The 14433-nt window shown below is 44.8% G+C and overlaps 2 protein-coding genes across 2 annotated transcripts in view; one reads left to right on the plus strand and one right to left on the minus strand.

The window, feature by feature from the left end:
• Positions 1–14433, minus strand: part of LOC107373895 (heat shock 70 kDa protein 1) — a 230475-nt gene that overhangs the window by 55166 nt on the left and 160876 nt on the right. The window lies entirely within an intron of this gene.
• taok2a (TAO kinase 2a) overlaps positions 1–14433 on the plus strand; it is a 64994-nt gene that overhangs the window by 37712 nt on the left and 12849 nt on the right. The window contains exons 7-13 of the mRNA XM_054734439.2: positions 1322–1435; positions 3318–3409; positions 3497–3590; positions 4114–4195; positions 4268–4438; positions 9130–9339; positions 9414–9542. Coding sequence (XP_054590414.2) covers positions 1322–1435; positions 3318–3409; positions 3497–3590; positions 4114–4195; positions 4268–4438; positions 9130–9339; positions 9414–9542 — 892 coding nt within the window. The remainder of the gene's footprint in view (positions 1–1321; positions 1436–3317; positions 3410–3496; positions 3591–4113; positions 4196–4267; positions 4439–9129; positions 9340–9413; positions 9543–14433) is intronic.

Raw genomic sequence — 14433 nt, forward strand, 5'->3', positions numbered from 1 at the left:
AAAGCTTAAATGTGACTAAAACCACTTTCAAATGGGCTCAACACACGGGAGGCGACAAACGAACACGATCAGCAAAACTCGCTATTGCTTTGATAACCTGACACACAGGAGGCAACATGTGCCAGCAGCAAAGCCGGCGACACGCTCTGTTCCAGAGCGAAAAGAGTCTTTGTTTGCTTTTTTATTCAGGTTTGCTATTGCATTAGATAAAATTATGTAAGTAAACTTTCCTGATGTATTAATTCTGGCACCAACAATTTCCCATGCCGCTGCCTTTTTGTGAAGATCTCTATATTCTTTTGTAGAAATGTTGTAAAGCTCTGGAAAATCCGACATGGCAAGTATGAACTTTTCCTCCATGTTTTCCCGGAGATCTAATGAGAAGCATCCTGTCCATTCATTGGGCAGTCAATGAAACCTCCGCTGATTGGTCCTTGTTCGAGCGACCGTGATGAAAAGCTGAAATTTTCCTAACTTTCTGGGATTGCTTTGTTGGCTCGCACTGTGCACAACACTAGCCTGGCCAGCCAGACGTGTCTGTTCTACACAGAGGATGTGTCTGGATCCTTAGAGCCAGAGAGCTCCATGAGGGGCGGGACTAGCCAGCTCAAAAATAACAATCAGAAAAAAGGCAGAAATGACGACTGTATCGTGTGATGCTATACTTTGTAGATGTAGTCAAAGATGGCGTCTGGCGACGGCGCAAACATCTTTGTTTATAAGAAAGGCTTTTAGCGCTTGTACTTGTTGTGGTTTTAACGACGTCTCCAAGTCATTTAGAACAGAGGAAATAGCTGCAGCAAATGCTGCTTCAGACACCATCTTCATTGTTTATGAGAACCTTTGCGGTATGTGACCTATGCTGCTCAGCGCTGATTGGCTCAGCTAGAATTCTCGGGGTGGAGTTATTGGAGTGGAAGTGTTACCAGACTCTTTGCTTCCCATAAGGAATCATTGGCATGGCTGGCCAGACCAGCACAACACATGCACAAGCGCAAAATTTCACATGCACGGTTTTTTGTGTATCGCCTAGCAGGAGGGAGACCGGCGTTTGTTGCGCATGTCTCATTGAAAATGAATGGAAGAGAGGTGATGTCGTCTCCTGAGTGTTTAGCCCATTAGTGTTATTCTTGGATTTTGATTGTTTCCCCATCAAGCCATGAAGGATGGTGGTTAAAAAGTTCAACCACGAATTGAAACACCCCCCAGAATAATGTAGACCAAATGCTATCAGCACCTTTTTCATTACTGATATGAAATGTATTTTGAGTTCCAATGTGGCCAATGTTTGCTCATCTTTATTTTATTTTAATGTTCGCAGGGACGTAAAAGCAGGAAACATCCTGCTAACAGAACCTGGTCAGGTTAAACTGGGGGACTTTGGATCGGCCTCCATATTGTCTCCAGCCAACTCTTTTGTGGGAACGCCATACTGGTGAGTGTTCAACGACGGGTGCCGTCTTCTACATCTGCATCAATGTTCAGATCAGCTGATCAGACCGTGTTCAGGCTTGGGTTCACTTTCTATCCTGGGCGACGGTGGCACAGGAGTTAAGTGCTCGTCCCGTAATCGGAAGGTTGCAGGTTCGAGCCCCGCTCAGTCTGTCGCCGTCGTTGTGTCCTTGGGCAAGACACTTAACCCACGTTGCCTGCTGGTGGTGGTCGGAGGGACCGGTGGCGCCAGTGCTCGGCAGCCTCGCCTCTGTCAGTGCGCCCCAGGGCAGCTGTGGCTACATCGTAGCTCATCCCCACCAGTGTGTGAATGGGTGAATGACTGATTGTGTTGTAAAGTGCCTTGAGGAGTTCCAGGACTCTAGAAGGCGCTATATCAAATACAGGCCATTTACCATTTATCCTGTTGAAATGCTTCAACTTGGTTTTTTTTTCCTCTTTTATTTTTATGTGTTTTTATTTTAAATGGTAAGATTCATGTCGAGTATTCTGGTAAAATAGAAAACAATCAGCAGGTTACAATTTTCTGTGGATTATTTACGTTCTAATTGGGAATTATTTCTGTATTTAGACAAAAAATAAATTTAGTCCAACCTACACACACATATACACTCATCTAAAGGATTATTAGGAACACCTGTTCAACTTCTCCTTGATGCAATTATCTAATCAACCAATCACATGGCAGTTGCTTCAGTGCATTTAGGGGTGTGGTCCTGGTCGAGACCATCTCCTGAACTACAAACTGAAGGTCAGAATGGGAAAGAAAGGTGATTTAAGCTATTTTGACCGTGGCGTGGTTGTTGGTGGTCTGAGTATTTAACAGTCTGCTCAGTTACTGGGATTTTCACCCACAACCATTTCTAGGGTTTACAAAGAATGGTGTGAAAAGGGAAAAACATCCAGTATGCGGCAGTCCTGTGGGTGGAAATGCCTTGTTGATGCTAGAGGTCAGAGGAGAACGGGCCGACTGATTCAAGCTGATAGAAGAGCAACTTTGACTGAAATAACCACTCGTTACAACCGAGGAACGCAGCAAAGCATTTGTGAAGCCACAACACGCACAACCTTGAGGCGGATGGGCTACAACAGCAGAAGACCCCACCGGGTACCACTCATCTCCACTACAAACAGGAACAAGAGGCTACAATTTGCACCAGCTCACCAAAACTGGACAGTTGAAGACTAAAAAATGCTGCCTGATCTGATGAGTCTCCGTTTCTGTTGAGACATTAATGGTAGAGACAGAATTTAACGTAAACAGAATGAGAACATGGATCCATCATGCCTTGTTACACTGTGCAGGCTGGTGGTGATGGTGGTGGTGTCATGGTGTGGGGGATGTTTTCTTGGCACACTTTAGGCCACTTTAGAGCCAACTGGGCATGGTTTAAATGCCACAGGCTACCTGAGCATTGTTTCTGACCATGCCCATCCCTTCATGACCCCCATGTACCCATCCTCTGGTGGCTACTTCCAGCAGGATAGTGCACCATGTCATAAAGCTCCAATCATTTCAAACTGGTTTCTTGAACATGATGATGAGTTCTCTGTACTACAACGGCCTCCACAGTTACCAGATCTCAACCCGATGGAGCATCTTTGGGATGTGGTGGAACAGGAGCTACGTGCCCTGGATGTTCATCCCACACATCTCCCAACTGGAAGATGCGATCCTATCAATATGGACCAACATTTCTAAAGGATGCTTTCAGCTCCTTGTTGAATCAACGCCATGTAGAATTAAGGCAGTTCTGAAGGTGAAAGGGGGTCAAACACCGTATTAGCGTGGTGTTCCTAATAATCCTTCAGGTGAGTGTATAAATATTCATTTCTATTAACTGCTGCTGTTGTCTCTTTTCCAGGATGGCGCCAGAAGTAATATTAGCCATGGATGAGGGCCAGTACGATGGAAAGGTGGACGTCTGGTCACTTGGAATCACCTGTATAGAGCTGGGTACATCCTGCTGCCTTCACCTCAGAAAGTTTATCTGTTGTTAAGATTTGGGTTCATAAACAACTTGACTGTTTGGTTTGTCTACAGCTGAGAGGAAGCCCCCGCTGTTCAACATGAATGCTATGAGTGCCTTATACCAGATCGCTCAGAATGAAAGTCCCATCCTGCAGTCCAATCACTGGTGAGGACCGCTCGCTCTGCTCTCATCTCACAGGTTTCATCCCTACAAAGGTTTGGTCTAAAGGCCAAAGACTTCATCAGAAAGTTTCTTCATGACCCTATGAAGTTTCTTTGATTTTGTGTAATGGATATTCCAACTTGGTTAAATTGAAATAATGTGTGAAAGCAAAAAAAATCCCTTTTTTCTGCTTTTGGTTTCTCTTTAGTCCAGATCATTGAAAGTCACCATTTGTCTTTGGATAAGGCGGGGCTATTCAATTCCGTGCCTCAATGGCCGGTATCCTGCATGTTATAATGGTTTCTCTAGTCCAACACACTAGATTCAGTGGTTGAATCACATGTGCAGCAGCTCATCAGGCTCTGAAGAAGCCTTGTTAATCCCCTGCTGATTGAAATCAGGTGTGTTGAAGCAGGGTTAAACCGAAACGGGCTGGATACCAGCCCTCCAGGCACCAAATGGAATAGCCCTGGGTACGGAGCTTGGAAAAACGAAACAAAACCATGTTGTTGTGTTTGTTTTTCAGGTCTGATTCGTTCCGTAGCTTTGTTGATTCATGTTTGCAGAAGATTCCTCAGGACAGGCCAACATCAGACGTGCTGCTGAACGTGAGTGAGGTCTTAAGAATTATTTCATAACCTTTATTTTTACACCTCTTTCATCTCTCTCTCCACCTACAGCATCGCTTCCTGAGCCACGAACGTCCACAGACTGTGATCATGGATCTAATCACACGGACCAAGGATGCTGTAAGGGAGTTGGACAACCTGCAGTACCGAAAGATGAAGAAGATTCTCTTTCAGGAAACCCAGCAGAATGGACCCGTCTCTGAGGGTGGGGAGGACGAGGAGGTGAGGATGGAGGCAAATGTGAAAGTAATTTATTTAACTCGGTGATAAAACAGGGTCCAAAAGCAAAATAATCAAGTAGACCAAAGAGGTTGATGAAAGATGTTGGTTTTCTTTTCACACACATGAATCTTTTCGCTTTCGTGAGTCATCCGTGCAGGGGTACGCTTATCCCGGCAGGGGGCCAAGCAAGGCCTGGCAGCCTGCCAAGCTTTTACAGTGCTGGGGGACACCCTGGCATCTGTATGTGTCTGTGTCTCCATCCATCCATCTCCAGTGAGTCGTAGTGGATGGCTGCTTATACTGAGCCAGGATCCTCTGGAGGTTTCTTCCTGGGAGTTTTCCTCTCCACTATCGCTGCATGCTTGCTTAGTATGAGGATTGCTGTAAAGACTCTGACACTAGTCAGTGACTCGATGCAACCTGCTGGGTTCCTTATATAGGAAACCTTTAACTAGTTGGCTTAATCACTGAACTCGACTAGAATGTTTGTAAAGTGTCTTGAGACGACTCTTGGCTAAACTATACACTCACTGGCCGCTTTATTGGGTACGCCAACGTCTCTTTACCGCAATTTACCGATCAGCCAATCCCTTTGTGGCAACTCATTGCATTTAGGCATGTTGACATGGTCGAGATGATCTGCTGCAGTTCAAACCAAGCTTCAGAACCGGGAAGAAAATGTATTTAAGTGACTTTGAAGGTGGCATAGTTGTTGGTGCCAGATGGGCTGGTCTGAGGATTTCAACTGCTGATCTTCTGGGATTTTCACGCACAACCATCTCTTTGGTTTACAGAGAATGGTCCGAAAAAGGGAAAACATCCAGTGAGCGGCAGTTCTGTGGGCGAAAATGCCTTGTTAATGCCAGAGGTCAGAGGTGAATGGCCTGACTGGTTTGAGCTGATAGAAAGGCAACAGTAACTCAAATAACCACTCGTTACACACAAAGCACGCAGAAGAGCATCTGAACACACAACACATCGGACCGTGAGGCAGATGGGCTACAGCAGCAGAAGACCACACCACGTGCCGCTCCTGTCAGCTAACAACAGGAAACTGAGGCTACAATTCACACAGGCTCACCAAAATTGGACAACAGAAGATTGGAAAAATGTTGCCTGGTCTGAGTCTCGATTTCTGTTGCAACAGTTGGATGGTAGGGTCAGAATTTGGCATCAACAACATGAAAGCATGGATCCATCCTGCCTTGTAACAGCGGTTCAGGCTGGTGGTGGTGGTGTAACGGTGTGGGCAACATTTTCTTGGCACACTTTGGGCCCCTTAGTACTAATTATGACCAGGCAATAAATCAAAAATATATCGTTATCGAAATTTCTGACTCTTATCAAGATAATTTTTCCCATGTTAATAAATTTGATAATAAAAAAATGAAAAGATGTGTGTAGGTTGGCAACCTTCATGTCCCTTTAAGAAGCTGTACCACTTTGAGTCACGTAAAAATGTAACGTAATACATGTGACAGCCCCATCTAGTGGACAGCTTTTGTTTCTGCGCATACCTGTAGTTATCGTCCATTTATCGTTATTGAGGTGAAATCCTCAATATGTCATGATATTGATTTTAGGCCATATCGCCCAGCCTTAGTACTAATTGATCATCCTTGCAATGCCACAGCCTAGCTGAGTGTTGTTCCTGACCATGTCCATCCCTTTATGACCACAGAGTGTACCCATCTTCTGATGGATACTTCCAGCAGGAAAATGATGGATGGGTGTACTTAATTGATCCAAGGCTGGGAAATTGCAGTGTAGCAGCACACATTAAGACAGTTAAAAACAATAGCAATATAAAATGGCCAAAAAGTATAAAATATGAAACGCATATTGATTATATTGTGAACCAGAGTTTAGTTGGTGCTGTTGTAGGGTTGTCACGGTGTGACCATTTAGCCTCAAGGTTATTGTGACCAAAATTATCACGTTTTCAGTATTATCACGGTATTTTTTTAAACGTGTTACATTTTCAGACAAGTAAATAAACCCTGTATATCAGGAAAAATATTGTCCTCGGTTTGTGTTCTTCCAGTGAGCTTTGCAGATGTTGGAAAATGTCATCAGGCAGTAATCATTGTTAAATTCATAATTATTCTCGGAGAGAGACCAACTCTTATCTGCCCCTGGGAGCCCCGTAATGCATAGCGTCATTTCAACATGGCGGTGTCCGTGACACGTTTATATGCAGGTAGCGGCGCTGCGGCTGCTTTATATAGCGACTCGTTGCATTCTCCCTCAACCCAAATCCTCGGATCACGCATTTTAGCTAAAACGCTAACGTTAGCTTGCCTTGCGTTGACTGTAGAGTTGTGGGTGATGGTCACGCAGATGTGTCATGAGATTTGAAGCGTTGCTGCCTTTCACAGACACTTTTTCTGCACGTGCTGCAAACAGGATAGCCGTCTTCTATCAACTGTCCCTCAGCATTCTTCAAATATCCAAAAAATGCCCGTACTTCCCACTTTGTCTTCTTTGAGGGATAATAAATGTCCTCCTGAGCGCTGCCGTCTCCTCCTTTGACCATTATTTCAGCTTTAGCTTCAAGAAAGTTTTGGTTGTAAACAACAAAGTGCGCATGTGCCGCCGGCAACTTCAGCAGATGATACGGTGGCTGGTAAGGGTCACCGCGCCTACACCGCAGCCACGGTAAACCCACCGAGATAATATAGTTTTTTAAAAACAAGACGATTATTATTTGTCAACTTTTTTACTGGGGTTTACCGCTACATTGGTTACCGTGACAACCCTATGCTGTTGTACAATTTGATGTTAAATGGTAGGAAAGACTTCCTGTGTCTTTCTCTTCAACAGCGGAGCGGTAGCAGCCTGTGTGAGAAGGTGCTCCTCTGTCTGTCTACTGTATGATAGAAGGGTTGATGGTCCATGATGGGTAAAAGTGTTTTCAGCATCCTCGTCTCCACCACGGTCTCCAAGGTGTCCAGTCTGAAACCAAGGACAGAGCCAGTCTTCTCACTGGTCTCATTAAGTCTGTTAGTGTCGCTGGCTCTGATGCTACTGCCCCAGCACACGACCGCAAAGAAGATAGTGCTGGCAACAACAGGCTGGTAAAAGATCTCCAACATCTTGCTGCACACATTGAAGGATCTCAACTTCCTCAAGAAAAAGTCTGCTCAATCCCTCCTTGTACACAGCTTCTGTGTTAGAAGCCCAGTCCAGCCTGTTGTCGATCACACCCTGGTACCTGTAGTTCTCCATGCGCCATGTCATAAATCTGAAATCATCTCAGACTGGTTTCTTGAACAGGACAGTGAGTTCACCGTACTCAAATGTCCTCCACAGTCACTAGATCTCAATCCAGTAGAGCTCCTTTGGGATGTGGTGTAACCAGAGATTTGCATCGTGGTGTGCAGCCGACAAATCTGCAGCAACTGCGTGATGCTATCATGTCAGTATGGATCAAAATCTCTGAGGAATGTTCCCAGTACCTTGTTGAATCTATACCACAAAGCATTAAGGCAATTCTGGAAGAAAAAAAGGGGTCCAACCCGGTACTAGCAAGGTGTACCCATTAAAGTGGCCAGTGAGTGTATATTCACATATAAAGGATGACTTGCAAGACTACGTGTCACCGGCTCGTTAACGTGGATTTTTCATTGTTTTTTTCCCCCTGAAGATCAAAAGTCATTTTTATTAATAATTAACTTATTAAAATATTTTATACATTAGATTTTGAAGGCTCTAAGGTTGCTTCACACAGTGTGGTAAAATATAAAAACTGTTACTCTGAAAACATGTGTTTTTAAAACCGGACAGTTTAGTGTAGCTTTAGTTATGCAGCAAAAGGAATTATTGTGTCTGATTTAAAAAATAAATAAATATAAATAAAAACTGTTTTAGTAAACATTTGAAATCGAGGCACAGAAAATGTTCATCCAGTGAGCAAGAACCCTAACCCGTCCATGTTCAGAGTAGCTAACCAACCACAGCCTCCTGACCTGTGGCCAGAAGATTGAGCAGGTTGTCTTCTTTTTGAGACCATGGCCCATAAAAATGTTTTGGTCAGCAGTGAAAACACTCAAAGGCCAGTGGGGAGGGAGAGGAGGGCAGGTTTGATATCATCTGTTTTATTCCCTCATAGAGACGAGCAGCAGCAAACACAAACCAGTTACTGAACAGGAATTATTCACCAGAGCGATCCTGATCCAAAAGCCAGTTGTTGCTTTTGGTTGTTCCTCAGCACATTCAGTGGACAGTTTTCACTTTTCTGTATTTACCTGGTTGGGGCGTCTGATTTCATTCAGACGTAAAACTCCTAATCTAAAGGATAAACAAACAGCTGTTCAGAAAATCATCAGCTCTTCTAATGATAGAAAATGTTAGATAGTTGAGGAGGAACTTGCCTGTTTTTCGGTTACAGTATCCTGTTGGGGTTTCTGTTTCACTTCATTGTCAGAAAGGCAACCGGATGAACTGGTTGTGTGAGCTTTGTCCAAACCAGAGTCAAAACGAAACAACGAAACACGAGGGAGAAAAATCAAATTTACCACCAACAAAAAGAACCGGTCAGCGTAAACGTTTCAACTGTGTGTGTGTGTGTGTGTGTGTGTGTGTGTGTGTGTGTGTGTGTGTGTGTGTGTGTGTGTGTGTGTGTGTGTGTGTGTGTGTGTGTGTGTGTGTGTGTGTGTGTGTGTGTGTGTGTGTGTGTGTGTGTCTGTCAGGAAGTGGAGCCATACCTACTGCAGACAGGCACCATAAACAGCATGGAGAGCTCCCAGTCTGTTCCCAGTATGTCCATCTCTGCCAGTTCTCAGAGCAGCTCTGTCAACAGCCTGGCCGATGGCTCTGATGACAGCAGCACTGAGATGGCCATGATGCAGGAGGGGGAGCACACCGTCACCTCCAACAGCTCTATCATCCACCGACCAACTGTAAGCTTTGGACTCTGTTTCAGCTCTGAGTGTGTGAAGCGTCAGCTGACTGGGATTCTTTCCCTCCTGTTCAGCGTCAGGACAACATCTACGATGACCCGTACCAACCAGAGATGGATCAGCCTCAGGCCACCTCAGCTGGCCGTCGCCGAGCCTATTACCGGAACCGAGACCACTTCGCCACCATCCGCACTGCTTCTCTGGTGAGTATCCGAGTCCTGATCTGTTGACTAATGAAAGTATCCGAACCAGGTGTCCAATGCGGTGAAATGACCCTGTAGAAGGATCATTCTAGAATTGGTAGGAACCAATATACCAAGTTTTGTATTTTAATAACTGGTTTGATTTATAAACATGAACAGAACCTCTTAGCATCATGATTGGAGGCTTTGTGACAAAAATGACGCATTATACTTTAAAAAAAGCTAAAATGGTAAATCTTTGTGTCCTTTCCTCTTTAGAGAAACTTGAGAACGTAAAGTTGTTTCTTTCCTATTCTGCAGCTGCTCACAACTAACGATATGTCAGGACAGACCCACTCTTGAGAGGCTGCTGTCAGATGGTCTGGATCGTTTGTGATCAGCTTCAAAGTGGTGGACCCTCAGAGACCAGTTCAGTTAACCAGGGATTAGTACCATAATTTCCCCCTGTGTGTAGCTTCATGAGGGGCGTGTGCAGGCTTCTCCCTGTGTCTCGACCCCTGGTGCCCTCATGGAATCTGTCATTGATGCTGTCGGCCCTCTCCGGGCCTCCGTTTGAGCCTATGGACGGCCTGGACCTTAAGATCCTGTCTCTTAAGGTGGTGCTACTCCTGGCTTTGGTATCTGCAAAGCGAGTTAGTGACTTACAGGCTCTCTCTGCGCACCCATCCTGCACCCAGTTGGCACCGGGTGACATGAAGGTGTCCCTGAAGCCCAACCCTGCCTTTGTGCCCAAGGTAGTGGGCTCCTTTTCTCCTATTCTCCTCACAGCTTTCTACCCACCGCCCTTCTCCTCTCCTGAGGAGGAGCGGTTGCACAAGCTGTGTCCGATTTGCGCTCTCAACGAGTATGTTAATCGGACGGAGAACCTTCGCAGGGGGGACCAGCTTTTTGTGTCATGGGGTGGGCCTCGTAAGGGGAAACCCTTCACAAAGCATCGGCTTTCCCTCTGGATTGTGGAGGCTATTTCTATGGCTTACTCCTGTCAGGGCATTCAGGCACCTGTAGGGCTCAGGGCCCATTCTACTAGGGGCCTGTCTGCTTCTTGGGCCCTTTTTCGGGGGCTGTCAATCCAGGAGATTTGTGCTGCAGCAAGTTGGGCTTCTCCACTTGCATTTGCACGCTTCTATAAGCTTGATGTTTCGGTCCCTGCAATGACTCACACGATTCTGAGTGTGGGGTCTTTGGCGGGCCAAGACGTATCCCTGTAGGTTGGTGATCGCTGGATAAGCTGTCTGGCAATACGGGAGTCTCCATATCCCATAGTGAGACATCGAAACGAATGTTAAGAAAGAGAACTTTAGGTTACTGTCGTAACCCCGGTTCTCTGAGTAACATGAGTGAGATGTCTCACCAGACAACCCTTCTTGCTGGGCGAAGCGAGAAGAGGTGTTTATCTTGAATAGTGCGTGCGTGGGGACGCTTGCTACTTATAGTAGCAGGGGACGCGTACGTCACGGTCACTGGCCAATCAGGATTGGCGTATTGAGATAAGTGCTTCTGAGGAATCCGCGGAGGGGCGTATCCCATAGTGAGACATCTCACTCATGTTACTCAGAGAACCGCGGTTACGACAGTAACCTAAAGTTCTCTACACACACACGCCGTACTCGAATGTAGGGCTGAAACGATTCCTCGAGTACCTCGAATAATTCGAGTACAAAAAATCCTCGAGTAAAATTCTCTGCCTCGAGGATTCGTTTAATTCATATTTAATTAATTCATGGCTTTGCAAACGCACGGGGTCATGTTTCACCCGGACCGAAATAAGTGACGCACTTGCCCACTGGACTGAACGCACACGTGAGTAGCGAATGTAACTTAACTTTCTCTTAAGCCATGGTGGACAACTTGAACCCCGGTGGAGTGCGAAAAAGACAGAAAATGTAAAAGTTGTGGGACCATTTTTCACGTCGTAAGGTGGAAAACGTAGTCCAGTATAAAAACTGTAAAATGGATTTAGCCTACCACAACACTAGGGCTGCAACAACGAATCGATAAATTCGATGAAAATCGATTACTAAAAGCGTTGGCAACGAATTGCGTCATCGATTCGTTGTGTCGCACAACTCTTCCAAAAGCGCCCCCCCCCCCTTTCCCGCCCGCCGTTGCGCGCAGACCAGAGCAAGTCAGATCAGCGCGAGGGAGAGTCGGCAGATCAGCGCGAGGGAGAGCCGCAGATCAGCGCGAGGGAGAGCCGCAGATCAGCGTGAGGGAGAGCCGGTACCGGCAGATCAGCACGAGGGAGAGCCGGCAGACTTGCGCTGCTGCGAACCGGTTCCGCATTGTCGCGCAGCGATCCAGGCAGCTGCTTCCAGCGCACGGTCCATTCTCAAAGTGGCGCAACCAAAAAACTATAATTAGCACACAATCGTTCATGTCCGCACATGTTCTCTATTTTCTGACTTATTTGTGCCTGAAGCTCGCTACTGTGGAGCTCATCACCTGTGCTGTGGTGATGTCACCTCACGCAGCATCGAAAACACGCTCTGAGCTTTTCGGTCAGGAGATCCCTTTGATCTGTTCAAAAGTAACTGATGAGGTGAAAAGGTAAGAATCCAGGCAACAGATTTTCTGGAGAATTATGAGGAGATGCAGGAAGATGAGAGACAGACAGGACAGGAAAATAGTTTAATAAAAACAAGAAAACAAAACAAAGTGTTGAAAAGTCAAATGACACGTTTTTACCAGTAAAAAACAATAAGTTATACACATGTCATATTTATACATCTGATACAATTCAGATCACCTTCAAAACTCAGTCACACACCCAGGGCCGTTTCAAGACATTTTGGGGGCCAAGGCAAAATGCCCCCCCCCCATAACTGGGCTCCCCAGAAGCCTCTGTGTAATTCATGCCCTCTCCAGTAGTGTTAGTTATATGGTGTTTATAAAAGCCCCTCAGACATTACTGACATGTTCTAATATTATCAGATGAAAAACTAAATTATCAGACATGCTGTCTCATCTGCTTCTTTTAAAAACTTGCAAAAAGTAACAAAACCATTTGAAAGCCACTATTTGTGGATTCTCTGAAAGTTTCCATGGAGTGTGTGACAACTTATTTTTTCATTGATCCTATCGTCTAATCTCACAGCTGAAACAAGCATCCTTAATCATCTGTGCACAGGAAGCTTACCGATGCTGTAGTAAAACAAAAGGTATAATAATTTATTATTAATAAAACCTTGTTGCAGCACTAAAGCAGAAAAATTAGATTTTGCATTAAAAATGCAAAATATTTACATATGAATTGTTTTAGAGCCCTTTAATTGGCAGAATCTGATATTAATTTAGTTCTTACAAAAAATGGGTCCCAACATGGTTTGTGTGACGTTGCCATAGTGTGACGTCATAGGCACAGATCCCCTGTCCTCTTGTTTGGAAATGGAAATATGATCACCCTATATTAAACAAACTGTCCACCCGGGCTTTTGCGCTGCACAGAGACGCTTCGCTGCCTACGACTGAATGTCAGTTGAGAGTCAGTCTCATGCAGACTGACCAATGAAGAGAGGGCCTCAAGTTAAGACCCTCTCCTCATTGGTCAGTCCACACGAGGTGGGTCAAAGGTTACTCTGGGCGGGTTACGTGTTGTCAGGCATTCAAGTATTGAGTATATTTACTGCATATTACAGTAAAATATTCTGTATGTGACCACATTATGGTGATCCTTGGGTCGTGATGATGGAGCCCTTGAATATTGTTGCCCAGGGTACAACAAAGTGTTAATCTGGCCCAGGTTCCGCCGTCACATTCCCGCAGAAACTGGTTGATCACACCGGGGCCAGACTACTAGCATGTGGTTTTACAACCACAATGTCCTCAGAAGCAAAAATGCTTTTAAAAGGGAGGGAGGAGTCCTAACTGTTGCTGCAGGCGTGTTGTGTGAGAGTGCAGTTATATACTGGTTAATATATTTTTGGGTTCAGTTGCTTTCATGTGGCCTAATGTGAGTCTATTTGGGATCATTGGAATGATCAGCAGCATTTCTTGATGTGACTTTATGGCAGTTGCCCAGGGCATCATTGCAAGGAGGATGGCATTCATTTACTTTTGTTTTATTTGGTATTTTTTCAGTCAGTTTTGGAAATAGTGATCAATTTTGATTAATTCACAGCCTATGTTTAATTACATTTAAAATAAATGTTAACAGATGAGATCAAACAAAACAGATGAGAATTGCCCTTAAGCTGTTTAACTTGGACCAAGCATTTTAGGTCACAGATAGATGTAGCTTAGGGTCTCTGTCTATACACCTTATAAGACAATTTAGGTGATGGCATGTTGTTTTTCTGCTATTGAACTGTTTTCTAATAATGTTGTGTTAAATAAAGTGAAGGAAGGAGAGAAATAACGTTTCCCTAGCAGTTTTTAAAAATTTCTCCATTTAATCCGATTAATCGATTAATCGTGTCGAGACCCCATCCGATTAATCGATTATCCAAATAATCGTTTGTTGCAGCCCTACACAACACCACATCCTCCGTGCTGCAGCACCTGTAAATGTCACTTCTGCAAGCGGACTCGGAGCCTCTACAAGATAATGCATTTTAGCCTGTTTTTCTATATATTCTGCGGACTCTGCGACTTTTTCGTTTGTAGCACTCCGTTTCAGCTCACACCGTACGTCTGGTAGCAACACGTCAGACTTAAAATGTGCTAAAAATAGCAGTTTTTACACAACATGTCGGACTTTTTATTGTGTTGTTATTGATATTTGTTGTCCCTCGGGATTGCTGCAGGAGGACACTGGTATTTATGAGTGGCGGAGGAAAACGAAAGAAAGTAAATAAATGTTTTGAGATCAGTATAATTTGCCAAAACCACAGCAAACATGCTTTCTCGACAATCCTTGTTATTGTGTGAGAAAAAAAGTGTAGAAATTAAAACG

The sequence above is a fragment of the Nothobranchius furzeri genome, chromosome 5 (assembly GCF_043380555.1).
Source record: "Nothobranchius furzeri strain GRZ-AD chromosome 5, NfurGRZ-RIMD1, whole genome shotgun sequence".
Taxonomy (NCBI): domain Eukaryota; kingdom Metazoa; phylum Chordata; class Actinopteri; order Cyprinodontiformes; family Nothobranchiidae; genus Nothobranchius; species Nothobranchius furzeri.